Source organism: Sorex fumeus, unplaced genomic scaffold (assembly GCF_029834395.1).
Source record: "Sorex fumeus unplaced genomic scaffold, SorFum_2.1 ptg000094l, whole genome shotgun sequence".
NCBI lineage: Eukaryota > Metazoa > Chordata > Mammalia > Eulipotyphla > Soricidae > Sorex > Sorex fumeus.
This window is the reverse complement of record NW_026606151.1, coordinates 16,876,280-16,892,165: the sequence shown is the minus strand read 5'-3', so window position 1 is coordinate 16,892,165 and position 15,886 is coordinate 16,876,280. Positions and strand designations below refer to the sequence as shown.

General features: G+C 48.2%; 1 protein-coding gene across 1 annotated transcript in view; it reads left to right on the top strand.

Moving 5' to 3' along the window:
• The first annotated feature begins 15,074 nt into the window (after positions 1 to 15,074).
• Positions 15,075 to 15,886, top strand: part of E2F3 (E2F transcription factor 3) — an 89,465-nt gene continuing 88,653 nt past the window's right edge. The window contains exon 1 of the mRNA XM_056132480.1: positions 15,075 to 15,479. Coding sequence (XP_055988455.1) covers positions 15,093 to 15,479 — 387 coding nt within the window. The 5' untranslated portion in view covers positions 15,075 to 15,092. The remainder of the gene's footprint in view (positions 15,480 to 15,886) is intronic.

The window sequence follows — 15,886 nt, the reverse complement described above, 5'->3', positions numbered from 1 at the left end:
CTCTCCTAAATTCACTCAGCATGATACTCTCCAGATCCATCCATAGCGAGGCAAATTGCATGGCTTCTTCTTTTCTTATAGCTGAGCAGTCTTCGAAAGGAATCTGTTCTTAATTATTCAGGTAAGGAAGAGCCTCCCAAAGACAAAGCGTGAAAGTGTGTTGGGTTTACTATTTCAGAGTGTTAGCTTAGATCTCATTGTCCCTGCAGACAGCCTAAATCTCATGAAAGTTGCTGGAAGAAACAGACAATTTCATCTTGGCAGTGAGGTTGACTGGAGGTTGACGCCAACTTCACACTGGCACAGAAGTCTGGAGACTGTAGCATCAATGTGTGGAAGAAATAAGGACCATATGAATGAAGGACCTGCTACTGGAAACCAGTGGAAGTGCGCACTTGAGACTTGGGGAAAATGGGCAGAAAAGAAATATTCTAGGGAACCAAGGGTGTTGCTCAGTGGTAGAGTACTTGCCTTGCACGTGTGAGACTCTGGGTTTGATTCCCAGCACTGCAATCAATCATCAAAGAAGTAAATAAAAATGTAGTGTTACAAGAAATCAAAGCTTATCTATGTATGCGGTCTGGTTCACAAGCTGATAGATCACCACTCCAATGAATCCAAATTAAATAGAACTGTAAGATCCAGTTCATTGATCTCACTAGTCACATGTGACGAATAAGCTTTAAAAACACAAGCTTTTTAAAGATCTAATGTTCAGGTGATTGTGTGGCTCCTTGTTTCTTTCTAGGCTGTACCCTTGACCAAACCCACATCCCCATTCCCAGAAGTAAATTTTTGCATGAGAGAAATATAAAGACGTGTTATGAAAATGGATGTACCTGGGAAATACGATGCTAAGTTAAATAAGTCAAACACAGAAGGACAAAGGTTTTTATGATTCATGCGTTGAGTTAGAAAGCAGAAAATGATTATCAGGGATTATCGGGAAAGAAAAGAAGGGTAAGGAAATTTATTGTTTAATGGGTTCAGGGTTTCTTTGGGGAGTAATAAAATGGTTTGGCATATAATAGTGGCGATGGTTTCACAACATTATGAATGTATTTAGTAGCTCTGAATTGGACATGTACAAATGGTTTAAGAGATCAATATTGTGTTGTAGATATTTTATCATACAAAAAAATAAAGATTTTCCAGTGAGAATGAATAGACAAGGCAGAGGAAAAAGTTGTTAAGAGATTTTTAAGGGGCTAAAGAAAATGAGCCCTGCAAGAAGTCAGCTCTTGACTAGAAAGACCTTAAAATACCAAAAATAAGAAGAAATTAAAGGCATGATATGAATATTAGGGATTCCACAGTAATTTCTGACAAATGTGAAGGAGTGAAAAAATAAAATAATTCCTAATTTGAAAATATTTTATAAAAATATTTTTATAATTTGTAAGTCTACAACTGTACCTCATGGTGTTTCACTAATAAAAAAATATTTATGTGTGTGGGGGGGGAAGGAGGGGAGGAGTATGGAAGGGAAGCCAAGACAGAGAGTTAGAGGAATTTTCTACCTACAGGCCCATTAGAGAGGTGTCACAGCAACGCTCCCTGCAGACGGCCCACAAGAGACCAGTAGACCGCTCCTTCCTCCTTCTCATCTTGCTTTTTCGACACTTTTTGTTTGTTGTTTTTTGAGTCACACCAGGCAGTGCTCAGGGATCACCCCTGGCCAGCTGGGGATCGAAGCCGGGTCATCCGCGTGCAAGGCACATGCCCTACCTGCTGCAATATGGCACTGGCCCTGTTCTTGTTTTTCTAATCATTCCCTCTGAACCATTATCTGGAGCAGAACCCTTTCTCAGATCCTCCTTTCCAGCTCTCTGAGAAATGAGAAACACCTCAGACCGTTCCCATTCCTCTTGGCGGCGGCCAGACACTCCTGTCCCTCTGGGTTGTGGCCTGGCTGCCTCCATGCCTTGGTTTCAATGCCATGGAGCAGTCACAGTAAATGCTTGAAAGGACAAAAATGACTTCTCCAGGGGCTGGAGTGATAGCACAGCGGGTAGGGCATTTGCCTTGCATGTGGCCGACCCAGGTTCGATTCCCAGCATCCCATATGGTCCCCTGAGCACCACCAGTAGTAATTCCTGAGTGCAAAGCCAGGAGTAACCCCTGAGCATTGCCGAGCTCTCCGAGTCTCTCCTTCCCCTTTCAGGAAGGCAGGAATGACTGCTGGAGGAGAAAACCAAGAGCTCAGGAACCACGTTGAAAGCAGAACTTGGGGACCAAGAATCCCATCACGGCTAACAAGGGGGGGACACCGCCTGAGAGTTGCATGATCTCAGCACCTGGTTGTGGGAAAACAAGCGAGAACTAGGTGGTGGGTGTCTGTCTGACCTAAGAACAGAAGAACCCTCAAAGGGCCCACAGACCTCTATGGGGATGAAAGTGGGCAGAAAACAAGAAGAAAGGTGGGGTGCAGATGGAATCTGGGTCTCCTGCAAGCAAAACACATGCTCAGCTTGCTGAACTCTCTCCAGCCTAAATAGTCTGTGGGCCAAAGGGACAGCGCAGGAGTTGGGGCGTGTGCTCTGCAGGCAGGTACCCCAGATTCGATCCCTTGGCATCGTATGGTTCCCTGAGCACAGCCAGGAGTGAATCCTGAGTCCGGAGCCAGGAATTGTCCCTGAACCCTCCCAAATGAAATCAAACAGGAACCCCACGAAACTGCGAGAATCCAAGAGTTCTGTGCCACTGAACACAACCATGGCTTTGGGAATAGCAAACTGCAGAGGAAGAGATCTGGACAGTTCTAACTGGTGATGAAGTGAAGGGACAAGGCAGGATCTGAAGAACAAACAGTTAAGCCCGATGCAGAAACTTTCTCTGTTGCCCAGACTTCTCGGCGCTGCCTCTCCTCCTTGGCCCTACCTGTAGGGAGCACTGGGCAGAGAGAAGCTGTGGAAGTGAAAGGCATGGCCCTGGGGCTGACTTCAGGATAGCAGGCACTGGCAACTTGACATTCTGTGCAAAATCAGTTACCAAGAGGCATCCCCGACTCAGCACCTACTGTGTTTTACCTTTGAACCTCCAATCTGTTCTTGCATGCCCCCCGCCCCCCGGGGAGTCAGTATCCACATCACCCAGGGCCTCCATTCTGGAAGCCCCAAGGTTCAAGAGGAACAAAGGCACATGGGTCCCGGGGGTGAGATCTCCAAGCCTGCTCGGATCGGGGCTGAGCATCCTCCACCCAGATCCTCCATCTTCCAGTAGGCAGGAGCCACGCCCACCAATTGGCCCCCTGGCGCAGTGTAATCCCATCAACAGCCAAGACCCAGAGACTATAAAACCCAGCTCCCGGAAGACATCTTATTATCTCATTCTTTCTTTGGACAACCTGGCAGGCTACCGAATGTAACCTGCCCCCACGGCAGAGTCTGGCAAACTCCCCATGGCATACCCAATATGCCAAATACCACTAACAATGATGGATCTCATTCTCCTAGCCCTGAAAGAGCCTTGACTATGGCACATTTTAAAATCTCAGGGCTAAGAAGAAGGAGACATTACTGGTGCCTGCTCAAGGCAATCGATGAACAACAGGATGATCATGATCGTGAAGGTTCATTTTTTTTTTTTATTGTTGGAGGGAGGGGTCCCAGAGGTGCTCAGAACTGACTCCTGGCAGTGCTCAGGGGAATCATATGGGGTGTCAGGGAGTGAATCCGGGTCAAAGGCAAGCACAGCAATTGCCCTAGTCCCTGTCCTATCTCTCTGGCCCCAAACTTCATTTTAGATGGCAACCTACCTCCAGGAGGAACTAAGAGAGTGGACTGGGTAGGGCTGTATGACAGGGCTAAAGGCGCTGGCCTTGTCTGCGTTGATCCGGTTTGATCCCTGGCACCGCATGGTCCACACATAAGCACAGAGGAACTAGAAGTAGTGGCTGTGACCCAACACTAGCCGCCCCATCACACACACACACACACACACACACACACACACACACACACACACACACACACCTCACCCGCCCTAGCCAGAAAGATGCAAGAGAGAAGGAGGACAGGCAATAAGGCAATCTCAGAAACTCATCCTTAGATGAGTGGAGGGAATTTGACTGCGGGTCCAAAGATGTGGGCCACCTGGCAGGAAGTGCAGAGACCAGCGAATACCAGCAGTGACCGAGCATTGGTCTGAAGGTGGAATGATCCCATCACATGCCTTGACTTCCTCTGACGCAAGCTGGATGCTGCAGATGGGGTGGACATCATGAAGAAGAGCCTGTGTTGGCCGCGGTCAACTAAGTCAGCAGTTTTACCTGCTCTGGGTCCCCAATTACAAGAGAATTCCTGTCCTTAATTAAAGAAATCCAGTCATAAAAAAAGAAATCCAGTCATAAAATCTTAAGTGTTCCAGGCTATCTAAAAGCAGGGGTTTTTTTGTTTTGTTTTTCATCTCTATGAATGATGTTTTGGATCATTCCTGGACGCTTTTTCTGGAAAGATGGAACAAGAGTTACTCCCAGCACCAAGCGGTGACCCAAGCACCTCAGGAGCAAAGCCTCAAGCGGAGAGTTCATGGTTATAACCCCTAAACATCACCTAAAAAAGATAAAAAATTCTAAAGCGATAGTATAGTGGATAGGGCATTTGCCCTGCACGTGAATGACCTATGTTCGATCCCTAGTATCCAATATGGTTCCCCGAACACCACCAGGAGTAATACCCGAGTGCAGAACCAGGAGGAACCCCTGTGCATTGCTCTGTGTGGTTTAAAAACAAATAATAATTTAAAAAAAAAAAAACCAAAGGGGAAAAGAAATAGAATGCGCTGTGCACTATTTTCACATGCCCACATGATTTAAGATTTGCATAACAGAATTAAATAAAACTGGATTTTTTCTTAAAGTAAATAGACCCCCCCAAACAAAATGGAATAAAGTTGTCTAGGTTCTTTCAGTTTTTTTGGAGCTGTTGCAACAAATATAAGCAAATTCAGTGATTTAGAACTCTAGTTCTGGTGGTCAGAAGCCCAAAGGTGTGAGCAGGGTTGGATCCTTCTGGAAAGGCCAGAGGGATGACTTGTTTTTTCCGAGTCTCTGCTAGTATCAGGTGAATTAGAGGCAATCCTTGCTGTTCCTTAGTTTGTAGATGTATGTTTTCAATCTCTGCCTCTTGTTTTCCAGTGAGCCCTTCCTTCTGTATAACCTTCTCCTTTTCTAGAATAACTGACATGGGGCCTTAAATCCTAGGCCAATCTTATCTTCACAGCCTCGCCTTTATCACCTCCTCCACCTCCTCCCCTCACCCCCACCCCGCACCCTTTCTAAATAAGACCAAGTCCATAGACATATTTCTGGAAAAAAACCCATTACTCAACCCAACACAATTTTTTTTTTCAGGATAAATGATAAGGTCAATTTAAAGAGCATGGATAAGAAACCATATATTAAAAGAAACTTAGGGATAGCAAGATAACACAGTGGTAGGGCTTTATCCTTGCACGCAGCCAACCAACCCATGTTTGGTCCCTGACATCCTACATGGTTCCCCGAGCACTGCCAGAAATGATCCCTGAGAACAGAGCTAGAAGTAACCCCTGAGTATTATTAGGTGTGGCCCAAAACTAAAAAGAAAAAAAATTTTTTTTTAAGAAACTTCAAAGACCTATCAGTAATTTTAGCTGGGCAACACTAATTTGCTAGAGATGTAATTCCTGGAGATGCACATTTGGATAATGAAACATTTTTAAACAGAAGAAAAGATTAAAAAATATCTGGGTAAGAGTTACTTTTGGTGGGTGAGAAGGGACTGTGATAAGGGTATGAAAGGGACTTTGGGGGTGCTGGGCAGGTTCTTTTTTTTTTAAGTCTGGGTGACAGTTCCAAGGGCATCCACCTTCTAACCCTTCATCCCCCCCCCCCCCCCATTCATTTGTTTTCTTTGGTTTTCTGTATCTATTTCTTTCCCTTGTTGTTACAACATAAATCTGGTTCAAACTGGCAAGAAAACACACACCTCTGAGATAATTCCTGTCTTTTCCGTCCAACATATTTTGTTTGAATCACATTGCTTGTTAGCAGAGCGGGAAGACTGGGCAGTTTGCAACCACGGTACAGTCTAAATAGCTACGCTAACAATGGTGACATTAGTCACTCCGAAGACTACGTACAAGAGACTTTTCTTGTGTTGGAGATGCCCAAGAAGTCAATTTAAAGGGCAGAGACTGTTAATCATGGATGTCTACCCAGCAGTGTTCCTCAAAGTGTGTTCCATGGAACTCCTGTGTTAGAATGAGCCTCTTTATGAATGCAGATTCCTGGGCTCTGGTCAGAGCTTTGGGCTCAGTAGATGTTTTGAACGCATTGCTAGTTTATTCTAGCTATTTGATTTTGTTTAGTTTTAGTTGTAGGGCCACATCTGGCAATGCTCAGTGACATCTCAGGATTTGGGATGGGACGGTGTGTGTGTGTGTGACATCTGAGGTGCTCAGGGGACTATGTGGTGCCAGGGATTGAACCTGCGTCTTACATGCAAAGCATGAGCTTCAGCCTGTTGAACTTCTCTCCAGCCCCTAGATTTATTTTGACATACAGGAACTCCATCCAGATAGTACTGTCCAAGTCAAAGGAGCAAAAGCTAGTTAGTAACTCTATACTGATAACTAAACCATTTTTAAACTAAACCACTTTTTGTAGAAACAATAATGGTCAGTTTTGCAGGATAAGTACTAGAAATTTTGTGATTTGTGTTTGATGTGGTATTGACTTAAAAACGTACCCATCTTGAAAATAGAAAAAAGAAAAAGATACTGTGTCTTTCTGATGAGAGCTCTTTCTGATTGAGAGGCGCTTTCTGATTAATCTGTGTGCAAGTGTGACAAGGAGAGCTACCGAGAGTATCTCGCCCGCATGGCAAAGCCTGGCAAGCTACCCATGACATATTCGATATGCCAAACACAGTAACAAGTCTCACATTGGAGATGTTACTGGTGCCCGCTCGAGCAAATCGATGAACAACGGGAGGACAGTGACAGTGACAGTGACTGTGTCATAGAGGTAGGTTGAGGGCCGGAGGAAAACTGGAACACTGGTGGGGAGAAGGGAACTGCTAAAGAGATTGATGCTCAAACACTGTAACCCTGAGGGGGCTGGAGTGATAGCACAGCAGGTAGGGTGTTGGCCTCGCACGCGGCTCTGTGCATTGCAGGTGTGACCCAAAAAGCAAAAAAAAAATCAAACTAACATTGTTACTCTGAAACTCAGTCATGGAAGGATTGGTAAAGTTGTTACTTATGGTGATTAAATTTTTAAAAATTTTAAAAGGTAAAGGTAAAGGCCCTCCCGTTGATCGTCGATTTGCTCGAGCGGGCCCAGTAACGTCTCCATTGGAGACTTTGTTGTTACTGTGTCTGGCATATCGAATACTCTCGGTAGCTTGCCAGGCTCTCCGAGAGGGGTGGAGGAATCGAACTCGGGTCGGCCATGTTGGCCGCTTGTAAGGCGAACGCCCTACCTGCTGTGCTATCGCTCCAGCGTACCCATCTTGCCAGATACGAGCCTGCGGTGACGGGGTAACTGCAGTCTCATGGGAAGGGGGGTGGTACCGGCACATCTTTCACACCCTACCAAGGTCACGAGTTACCTCCCACGAACGGCTCTCGGGCACAGCCATAACACCAGACACACAGAAACCAATCTCGTAATTATCTGGCTCTTTGCAAAAATCCAAAATTGTGGCCGCGTGACATTATATGATTCTCATAACCAGCTATAGAAAACAAAATATTTCACAATGCCTTTTCAGCAATTCTGATTGTTTGGGGGGAAATTCTAAACAATAATGGTGCATCTTTTGTCGAAATAATGAATGTAATCAATTTAGAGAAGAGTTAAGTGGAAATCATCTGCCTCACAGGCATTTGGAGGGGTGGGAGGGGGGATATACTGGGGTTCTTGGTGGTGAAAAATGAGTACTAGTGAAGGAAAAGGTGTTTGATCATTGTATGACCAAGACTTAAACCTGAAAGCTTAGTGACTTTTCCCACAGTGATTCCATAAATAAATATAAAAAAGAAAAAAAATTAAGGTGGAGTTCATGCCCAATTCAATCAGCTAATCAGTAGCTGAATAAATAGCAGTACTCCTACAAAAAAAAAAAAGTACCTATCTTTTTTCGTTACGATTTTTTTTTTCAGCTTTTGGGATCACACCCTGCAATGCTCAGGGGTTCCTCCTGGCTCTGCACTCAGGAATGACTCCTAGTGGTGCTCAGGGGACCATATGGGATGTCGGAGATAGAACCCAGATTGGCTGCAAGGCAAATGCCCTCTTCACTGTGCTATCGCTCAGGCCCCCCATCTTTCTTCTTAACCAGCAAAATAAAATGGAGATCATTATTTCTTTTTCTCTGTGGGAAACCAACTGTAATATTACAGTGTCTTCTCCAGGCTCTAAATTTAAAACTATATATACTAAAACCAATCTGACAACCAGATTTGGCCAAACTATATTAGAGGTGCAATTTAAATTCCGGGTGCTCCAAGGAATTGTTGAATTTGCAAGAGATTTCCTTAATCTCCTAAGCGTAAAATTTTTCTATTTGAAGGTTTTTACATATTGAGTGTCTTCAGGATTGTTTAATAGTATTGTTTCTTGGGAGTTACATAATCTTATGCACATTGGAAAAATTGCATTCTTGTTTTTATTTTTTACTTTTTTAAAAAAAATTTTAATAGTGAAACACATGAGGTACAGTTGTAGATTTACAAATTTTTGTGCTTGGGTTTCAATTATACAATGATCAAACACCCATCCTTCCACCAGTGTCCATTTTCCACCACTACGGGTCCCAGTATCCCTCCCACCACCCATCCCCCCATCCCTTTGGTGCCACATCCAGCAGTGCTCAGGGTTTACTCCTGGCTCTGTGCTCAGAGATCATTCCTGGTGGGTCTCAGGGGACCATATGTGGTGCCAGGAGATAAAACCCGGGTCAGCCAAAAGTAAGGCAAGCACCTTAACCTTTGTAATATCTCTCTGGTCAAGAAAAATAGTATCTTTTTCTTTTTTCTTTTTGGGTTACACCTAGTGATGCTCAGGGGTTATCCCTGGCTCTGCACTCTGGAATTACTCCTGGCGGTGCTCAGGGGACCATATGATATGCTGGGAATCGAACCCGAGTCAGCTGCTTGCAAGTCAAATGCCCTACCCACTGTGCTATTGTTCCAGCCCCGAAAAACAGTATCTTGAAACTGAAAATTTTTAGAGAAGAGTTTAACATCAAGCTACCTGTAGAGTGCACATGTATGTGCATAGGAGTAGATGTGTTTATATGTTTATGTGTGTGTATGCATGAGGATAGGAATTTAGAACTCATTAAATAAACTGCCAGGATGAGTCAACATGGAGATGAAAAGAATCAGCATGGAGATTAGAAAGTCACATCAAGGGTCCAAGGAATGGCATCTGAGGCAAAATGCACCTGCCTTGCAAGCCCAAGTCTGAGAAGCTGATCTCTGGTGCTGCTAACAAGTGCCAGGGTATGACTCCAGCAAGCTCTGTGCCTCAACACGGGGACATCACCGGCAGGTATGTGATGCGCGTGTGTGTCTTGTTTCAAGCACCACAAGGAACTGTGTGAGCAGCACAGCTGGGCACAATCCGGTGTACAACCCCCAGTTACTACAACAACGAGAAATGAAAGGAAGGGAAGGAAGCGGGGATAGATACGTGCATTGTCTTTAGGATAGAGTGACGATTCCAACTGTAGGAATGGGGAATCACGGGACAGAGCTTGAAGTCCCACGGACTGGTGCTGGCCCTCGGTGTTCAGTGCTTCAAGGCTTCAAGGAGGAAGTATCTGGAGGAATTTGCGAGATGCCTGGAATCTGTCTCAGAGGATGCTGATTCAGGAAGTTGGGGCAGAGCTCAGAAATCGAGGGGGTTTTGTTTGTTTGTTTGTTTGTTTTGGCTTTTTGGGTCACACCTGGGGATGCACAAGGGTTACTCCTGGCTTTTGTACTCAAGAATTACTCCTGATAGTGCTCAGGGGACCGTATGGGATGCTGGGAATTGAACCCGGGTCGGTCACGTGCAAGGCAAACGCCCCACCCGCTGTACTATTGCTCCAGTCCCCCAAATTGACATTTTTTATATACCTAAGCTGGGCAGGCAGCGGATCATCTTTTGAGAATCCTTAGCAAGCTTGATATCCAGGCTGGCATCAATGATATCCAGCAAGGAATGGTCTTTTTTTTTTTTTTTTTTTTGCTTTTTGGGTCACACCAGGCGATGCTCAGGTGTTACTCCTGGCTCATGCACTCAGGAATCACTCCTAGCGGTGCTCGGGGGACCATATGAGATGCTGGGAATCGAACCTATATCGGCCATGTTGGCTGCGTGCAAGGCAAACGCCCTGCCCGCTGTGCTATCGCTCCAGCCTGTGGAATGGTCTTTTTTTTTGACAGGGGAATAAAAGAAGAGGAAGAGGAGCTAAGAAGCTTGGGATTCAAGTAGGGGGCTGACAAACCATGCTGTTTTTCTAAGACTGCCAAAATAAATGACCACCAGCGGTTTAAGCTGAAAACAGCTGCAGTGTATTCTTTTATAGGTCTAGAGGTCAACAACTAAAATCAAGGTGCTGGCACACTCTTCTCTTTCCAGAAGCTTTAAGAGACGTTCGTTCGTTGCCTCTTACTGCTTTGGGTGGATGTTTGCATTCCTAAACTTCATTCCAACTTCTGTTTTAATTTAACTCATTCCAATCTCTGTCTTCATAAGGCCCTTCAATCTCTCCTTGGGGAGTGCTCACAGGGGCACTTGGCATTGGAATTAGTCCCCACCCAGATAACTTAGAAAGACCTCCTCTCAAGACCCTTATGACATCTGCAAAGACCCTTCTTTCCCCAAATGAGATCGCAGTCTCTGTTTCTGGAGATTAGGACAGATGAGTTTTTTGTGGGTTGCAGTTTAGGGACAATTGATTTGCCCCTAGGCCACTGTCAGAGTAAGGGAAAGGGGTGAAGGGAAGAGAGACTGGCAAGACACGAGCCCCTTTTTATCTTAATCTCACAATTGGGGGATGGCAATTAAACATAAGAGAAAACAGACATTTAAAACTGAATGTCTACAATAACATTAAAATTTATTTTTAATTTTTTTTTTTTTGCAAGGCAAGTGCTCTACTGATGAGCCATGTCTCTGGCTGTGACAAAGTGCTTCATAAAATAATGCATATCTTATATGTAGCACTGTAGCACTGTCCTCCCGTTGTTCATCGATTTTCTCGAGCATGCCTACTAATGTCTTCATTGTGAGACTTGTTGCTGTTTTTTGGCATATCGAATAAGTCACGGGTAGCTTGCCAGGCTTTGCCGTGCAGGTGAGATACTCTTGGTATCTTTGCAGGGATCTCCAAGAGGGATGTCGGAATCGAACCCAGGTCGGCCGCATGGAAGGCAAACATCCTACCCGACCTTATATGTACTTTACCTAAATATATAAGGTACTTTGTTAATGCACTGGTGTATGCAATATAATGGTACAGAGATGATACAGAGAATATTTCTGTCAGCAAAGATGAAAACTAATAATGGTGATTATCCCTTATACAGGAATCTGAGTGGTTGACGGACAGGGGTCACTGTCACTGTCCGTCACTGTCACTGTTCATCAATTTGCTCGAGAGTGCACCCACCAGTAACGTCTCCATTGTGAGACTTGTTGTTACTGTGTTTGGCATATTGAATACGCCATGGGGAGCTTTCCAGCCTCTGCCGTGCAGGCAGGATACTCTCAGTAGCTTGCTGGGCTTTCCGAGAGGGACAGAGGAATTGAACTCGGGTCAGCTGTGTGCAAGGCAAATGCCCTACCCGCTGTGGGGTAAAAGCATATTTTAATATCCTACATGTCTTTTGAACTATGTGTTTATACTGCCTGTATTTCTAAGCCATGGCCCCCCCCCCCACATGAATAAGAATAAAATAGAATAATTGAAAAAAAGAGTTCTGAATGTCTAGGAATTGGTGACAAGACCTACTTTAAACTCTGACCTCACTGGCTCTAAAGCCCATTTCCTTTCAACCAAAGTGGGGGTTCCCTTTTTCTTTCTTTCTTTTTTTTTTTGCGGGGGTTCCCTTTTATAAGTTAATACGTCTGCCTCAGATTTTTGCATTTTATCTTCCAACATCCTCTTTTTTGTGTGTGTGTTTGTGTGTGTCCTTCCCTCTCCTTCTTCCTCTTGGGTTCACCAGTCATAAGATAACAAGACCTGTTTCTCCACCTAATGGCTTCAAGTATGTACCTTGGCTATGGTAGAACGATAAATGTTCCAGAGCTTTCTAACCACAGCCTTACAGGAGGGGATCTGGACAGTGAATGTTCCCTCCCTCGGCACTGTGTCCTGTTAATCTCACTGTTATCCAGAGGAGGGAATTGTTAGAGGAATTCTATGCTCAGTCCCCCAAATCCCGGGCTTGTCTCTCCGGGTCTTAGAATGTAGGTCTCTAACAACTGCTTCAGTTCTGGTGCCTTCCAACCCTCACCACCGCCACCAAATGCAGGCTGCCAGGGTTCTGCAGGTGGCTCTAGCCAAGTCATTACAGTAACACTTTTCTTCATAGTGACCCACAGTGGAAAGGAACAGTGATGGAGCAAAACCAAAGAAGCTGCTTGCTTGCTCAGCCTCTCGGCCAACCAGGAATTGAAGCCCTTTAAATGTGACCTAATCTACACTAAAGATAATGTCCCTGCCTGGATGGGGTATCTGGAAACGTCGCCTACACATGCCCCCCCCCCCGCCCCCATCGGCCACTAGCTTGAAAGCAAGTCGAGAATATTCCTGAGCCTGGCATTTGTTCCTCGGCAAGGTTTTAATAATACTTTCAGCACCGCCCATTGTCTTTATTTTTCTTTTTCTTTATTTTTAAACATAAGGTAACAACAGCACTGAGCATGAAGGAATCCTATATAGACATATGTCTTCAGTCTTTCCCTAAGACTGAGTATGTTCATATTAGGAAATTACTAAGAGGATCAGTGATAGTAACAGGGGCTTTTCCCGCAAGCCAAGCCTGGTTAGATCCCCACTGTGCCGCCCTATCAAAGAGCCAGGAGTGGCCCCGGGCACCGCTGGGTGTGGCCCAACCCCTCCCCCCAGGCAATGATGAATAATAATGCAGCTGTTGAACTTTTGCAAAAGGGCTTGAGGTACCCTAACCCTCTCCCCTTCTCCCCCTCCGCGGCCGGCCGACGGAGACACACTCCAGCCGCGATTTGGTGCAGTTCTCAGGGACCGGGACCTGCGCAGGAGGATCCGGATCCCTTTTCCCACATTCCCACCGGGCAGTGGGGGGTGGGGGGCTTTTCCTGCTCAGCCTCACGTGAGCAGTCTTCGGCTCTAAGACCCATGAACACGCAGAAGTCAGGCCGACGAGAATGTAAGAAGAATCTTTTTCCCGACGACTGTTTCTAGTGTAGCAGCCCCCCCCCCCCGCCAAAAAAAAAAGTCTTCATTTTTTATTTTTTTACCCCCCAAGAAAAAGAAAGCTGTCTCAGAATGCATCTGATCTCCGGCGTGCTCGCTTTTTTAGCGCGAGGACTTGCATGGGAAAAAGCCAGATCGTGCCAGCGCTTAGGAAGGAGCAAAAAAGAAGAAAAAAAAAAAGAAAGAAAGAAACGTCGTCGCGGGCAGCGAGTACTTCTTCGCATTCCTGCTAGGCGGATTAGAAACCCGCCGATGAGACCTCGGTTGCCCCAGATTTAATAAAGCCCGGGGTGCTTGTGGGCCACAGAGGGTGGGGGCAGGGAGTGCCTGCTGGCCTCAAACCAACACTCGTGGCAACAACACGCAGAATTGTTTCTCTTAAAAAAAAAAAAAAGAAAAGCAAACTTTAACCGAACACGGGCTGATAAAACGAAGCTCCTAGGCGCGATCGGGGTTGCAATTTAGCAACGTGAGCTAAACGCTGCCCGCCACCGCGTCCGGGGAGCCTTCGGCCCCCTCCGCGCTCTTCCATCTGCCCACATGCTTCTGTCTGTCAGCCTCGGCCTCGCCTGCAGCCCTGCCCGCAGCACTGGTTGGATTTCAGGAAGCGAGAACCCCACGATTTAAAGGGCTCCGCTGGCACCTGCCAAGGCAGATTCCCCAAACGGGCCAAGTTGCCTTTGGAACAGCGCTTGGGAGAAACTCCCGCTGGAGTGCAGCGAGGACTGGGGCTGGCCCGAGAGAAGAAAAGAGTTCCCCACCCCCACCCCCACCCCCCAAAGTGTCCCCTTGGTCACCTTGACAATTTCCAAAAGCGAAACTCACAGTGGCGCGCAGATCCACACTGAGTCTGCGGGGCGCGGAGTCCCAGCCCAGGTCAGCAGCGCCCGCCCGGCGCGGGGGCGGGGACGGGGGGGCGGAGCCCAACCAGGCGTGGTCTATCCGTGGGAAGCGAAGCGCCGGCCTCGCCCCTCCCCGTAACCCGCCCTGCTCTTCTTCCCAACCAATCGAGGCGGGGTATGCAAATAGGGTCCCTGTCGCCCCGGTAACCGTGATGCACGGCAACCAATGAAAACCGGCAGGCCGGCGCCCCCGGCTCCGCGATTGGAACCGAAGGGAGCCGCCCGCGGCCCAATGGGCTGCGCGCACGGGCCTCGGCGGGCTGAGGGGCGGGGATATGCAAATGTCATTTGAAAAGCCGGCGGGAAATCTGAGTTTCGCGGGAGGACCTTGGCGCGTAAACCGTATCCCTTCATTCATTGTCAGCAGCAGCTTCCTGGAGCCATTTTTCAGCTGCCGGCCGCAGCACCCGGGCTGCCGCCGCCGCCTCGCAATCCGTTGCATCGGCCGCCCCCGACGCCTCCATCCCCCCTCGGGGCCCGATATCCGTGCGGCCGGGACCCTCCTCTCTCCAGAGCCCCGATTATTTTTGGCCCCGGGGGCCCGTGCGGTGCGGAAAACAATAAAAAAAGAAAAGCGCGAGCGCGCGCGAGAGAAAGGGGCTCGCAACGCGCCGGGCGGGGAGGAGAGAAGGAGGAGAGAGACTTGGAAACTCCGGCTGCAAATAATAAAAGACATTGAAAACAATCTCTTTCCTAGACCGTAGCCCTAGAGAGAGAGAGACAGAGACAGAGACAGAGAGAGCAGGAGCGAGAGATGAGAAAGGGGATCCAGCCCGCCCTGGAGCAGTACCTGGTGACCGCCGGGGGTGGGGAGGGGGCGGCTGTCGCCGCCACCGCCGCCGCCGCCGCTGCAGCCTCCATGGACAAAAGGGCACTGCTGGCCAGCCCCGGCTTCCCCGCCGCCGCCGCCGCCGCCGCCGCCTCGGGCGCGTACATCCAGATCCTCAGCACCAACACTTCCACCACCTCCTGCTCCTCCTCCCTCCAAAGCGGCCCCCTCCTCCCCAGTGCCCCCGGCGCGGAGCCGGGCGCCGGCAGCTTCCTCTACACCACGCCGCACGGACCCTCCGGCACGGCCGGGCTGCTGCGACAGCCTCCAGCGCCGGGACGCGGCGGCGGCGGCGGCGGCGGCGGCCCTCCGGTAATGCCCTGCGCTCCCCACCCCACCCCCCACCCGTGTCCCCTTGCCCCGCGGGGGGTGGGCCCCGGCGCGGGGTGGCGGTGGGCCCTCGCTGCCCACGAGGGTCATTGTTCGCGAGCGGCGCGCGCGTGCGCTCGCATCCCCGCATCCCACCCCGGCCCGGTCCCCCGCGCCCACGCGGGTCGGGGGTCGCTCGCTCGGGGCGGGGGCGGCGGGGACCACCGCGTTCAACACTCGGAAACTTTTCGCTGCCCCCGCCCCATCCCACCCCTCACTTCTTTTTCCTCCACTTTCCCCTCCACGAACCCCCCCACCCCCCCTCTCTCCTCCCCTCCAACTCGATGCTTCCTCTTTCTCGGGCGTAGGAAGGGGTCACGCCCCGGATGAAGAAGAGGGTGGGGGGAGGG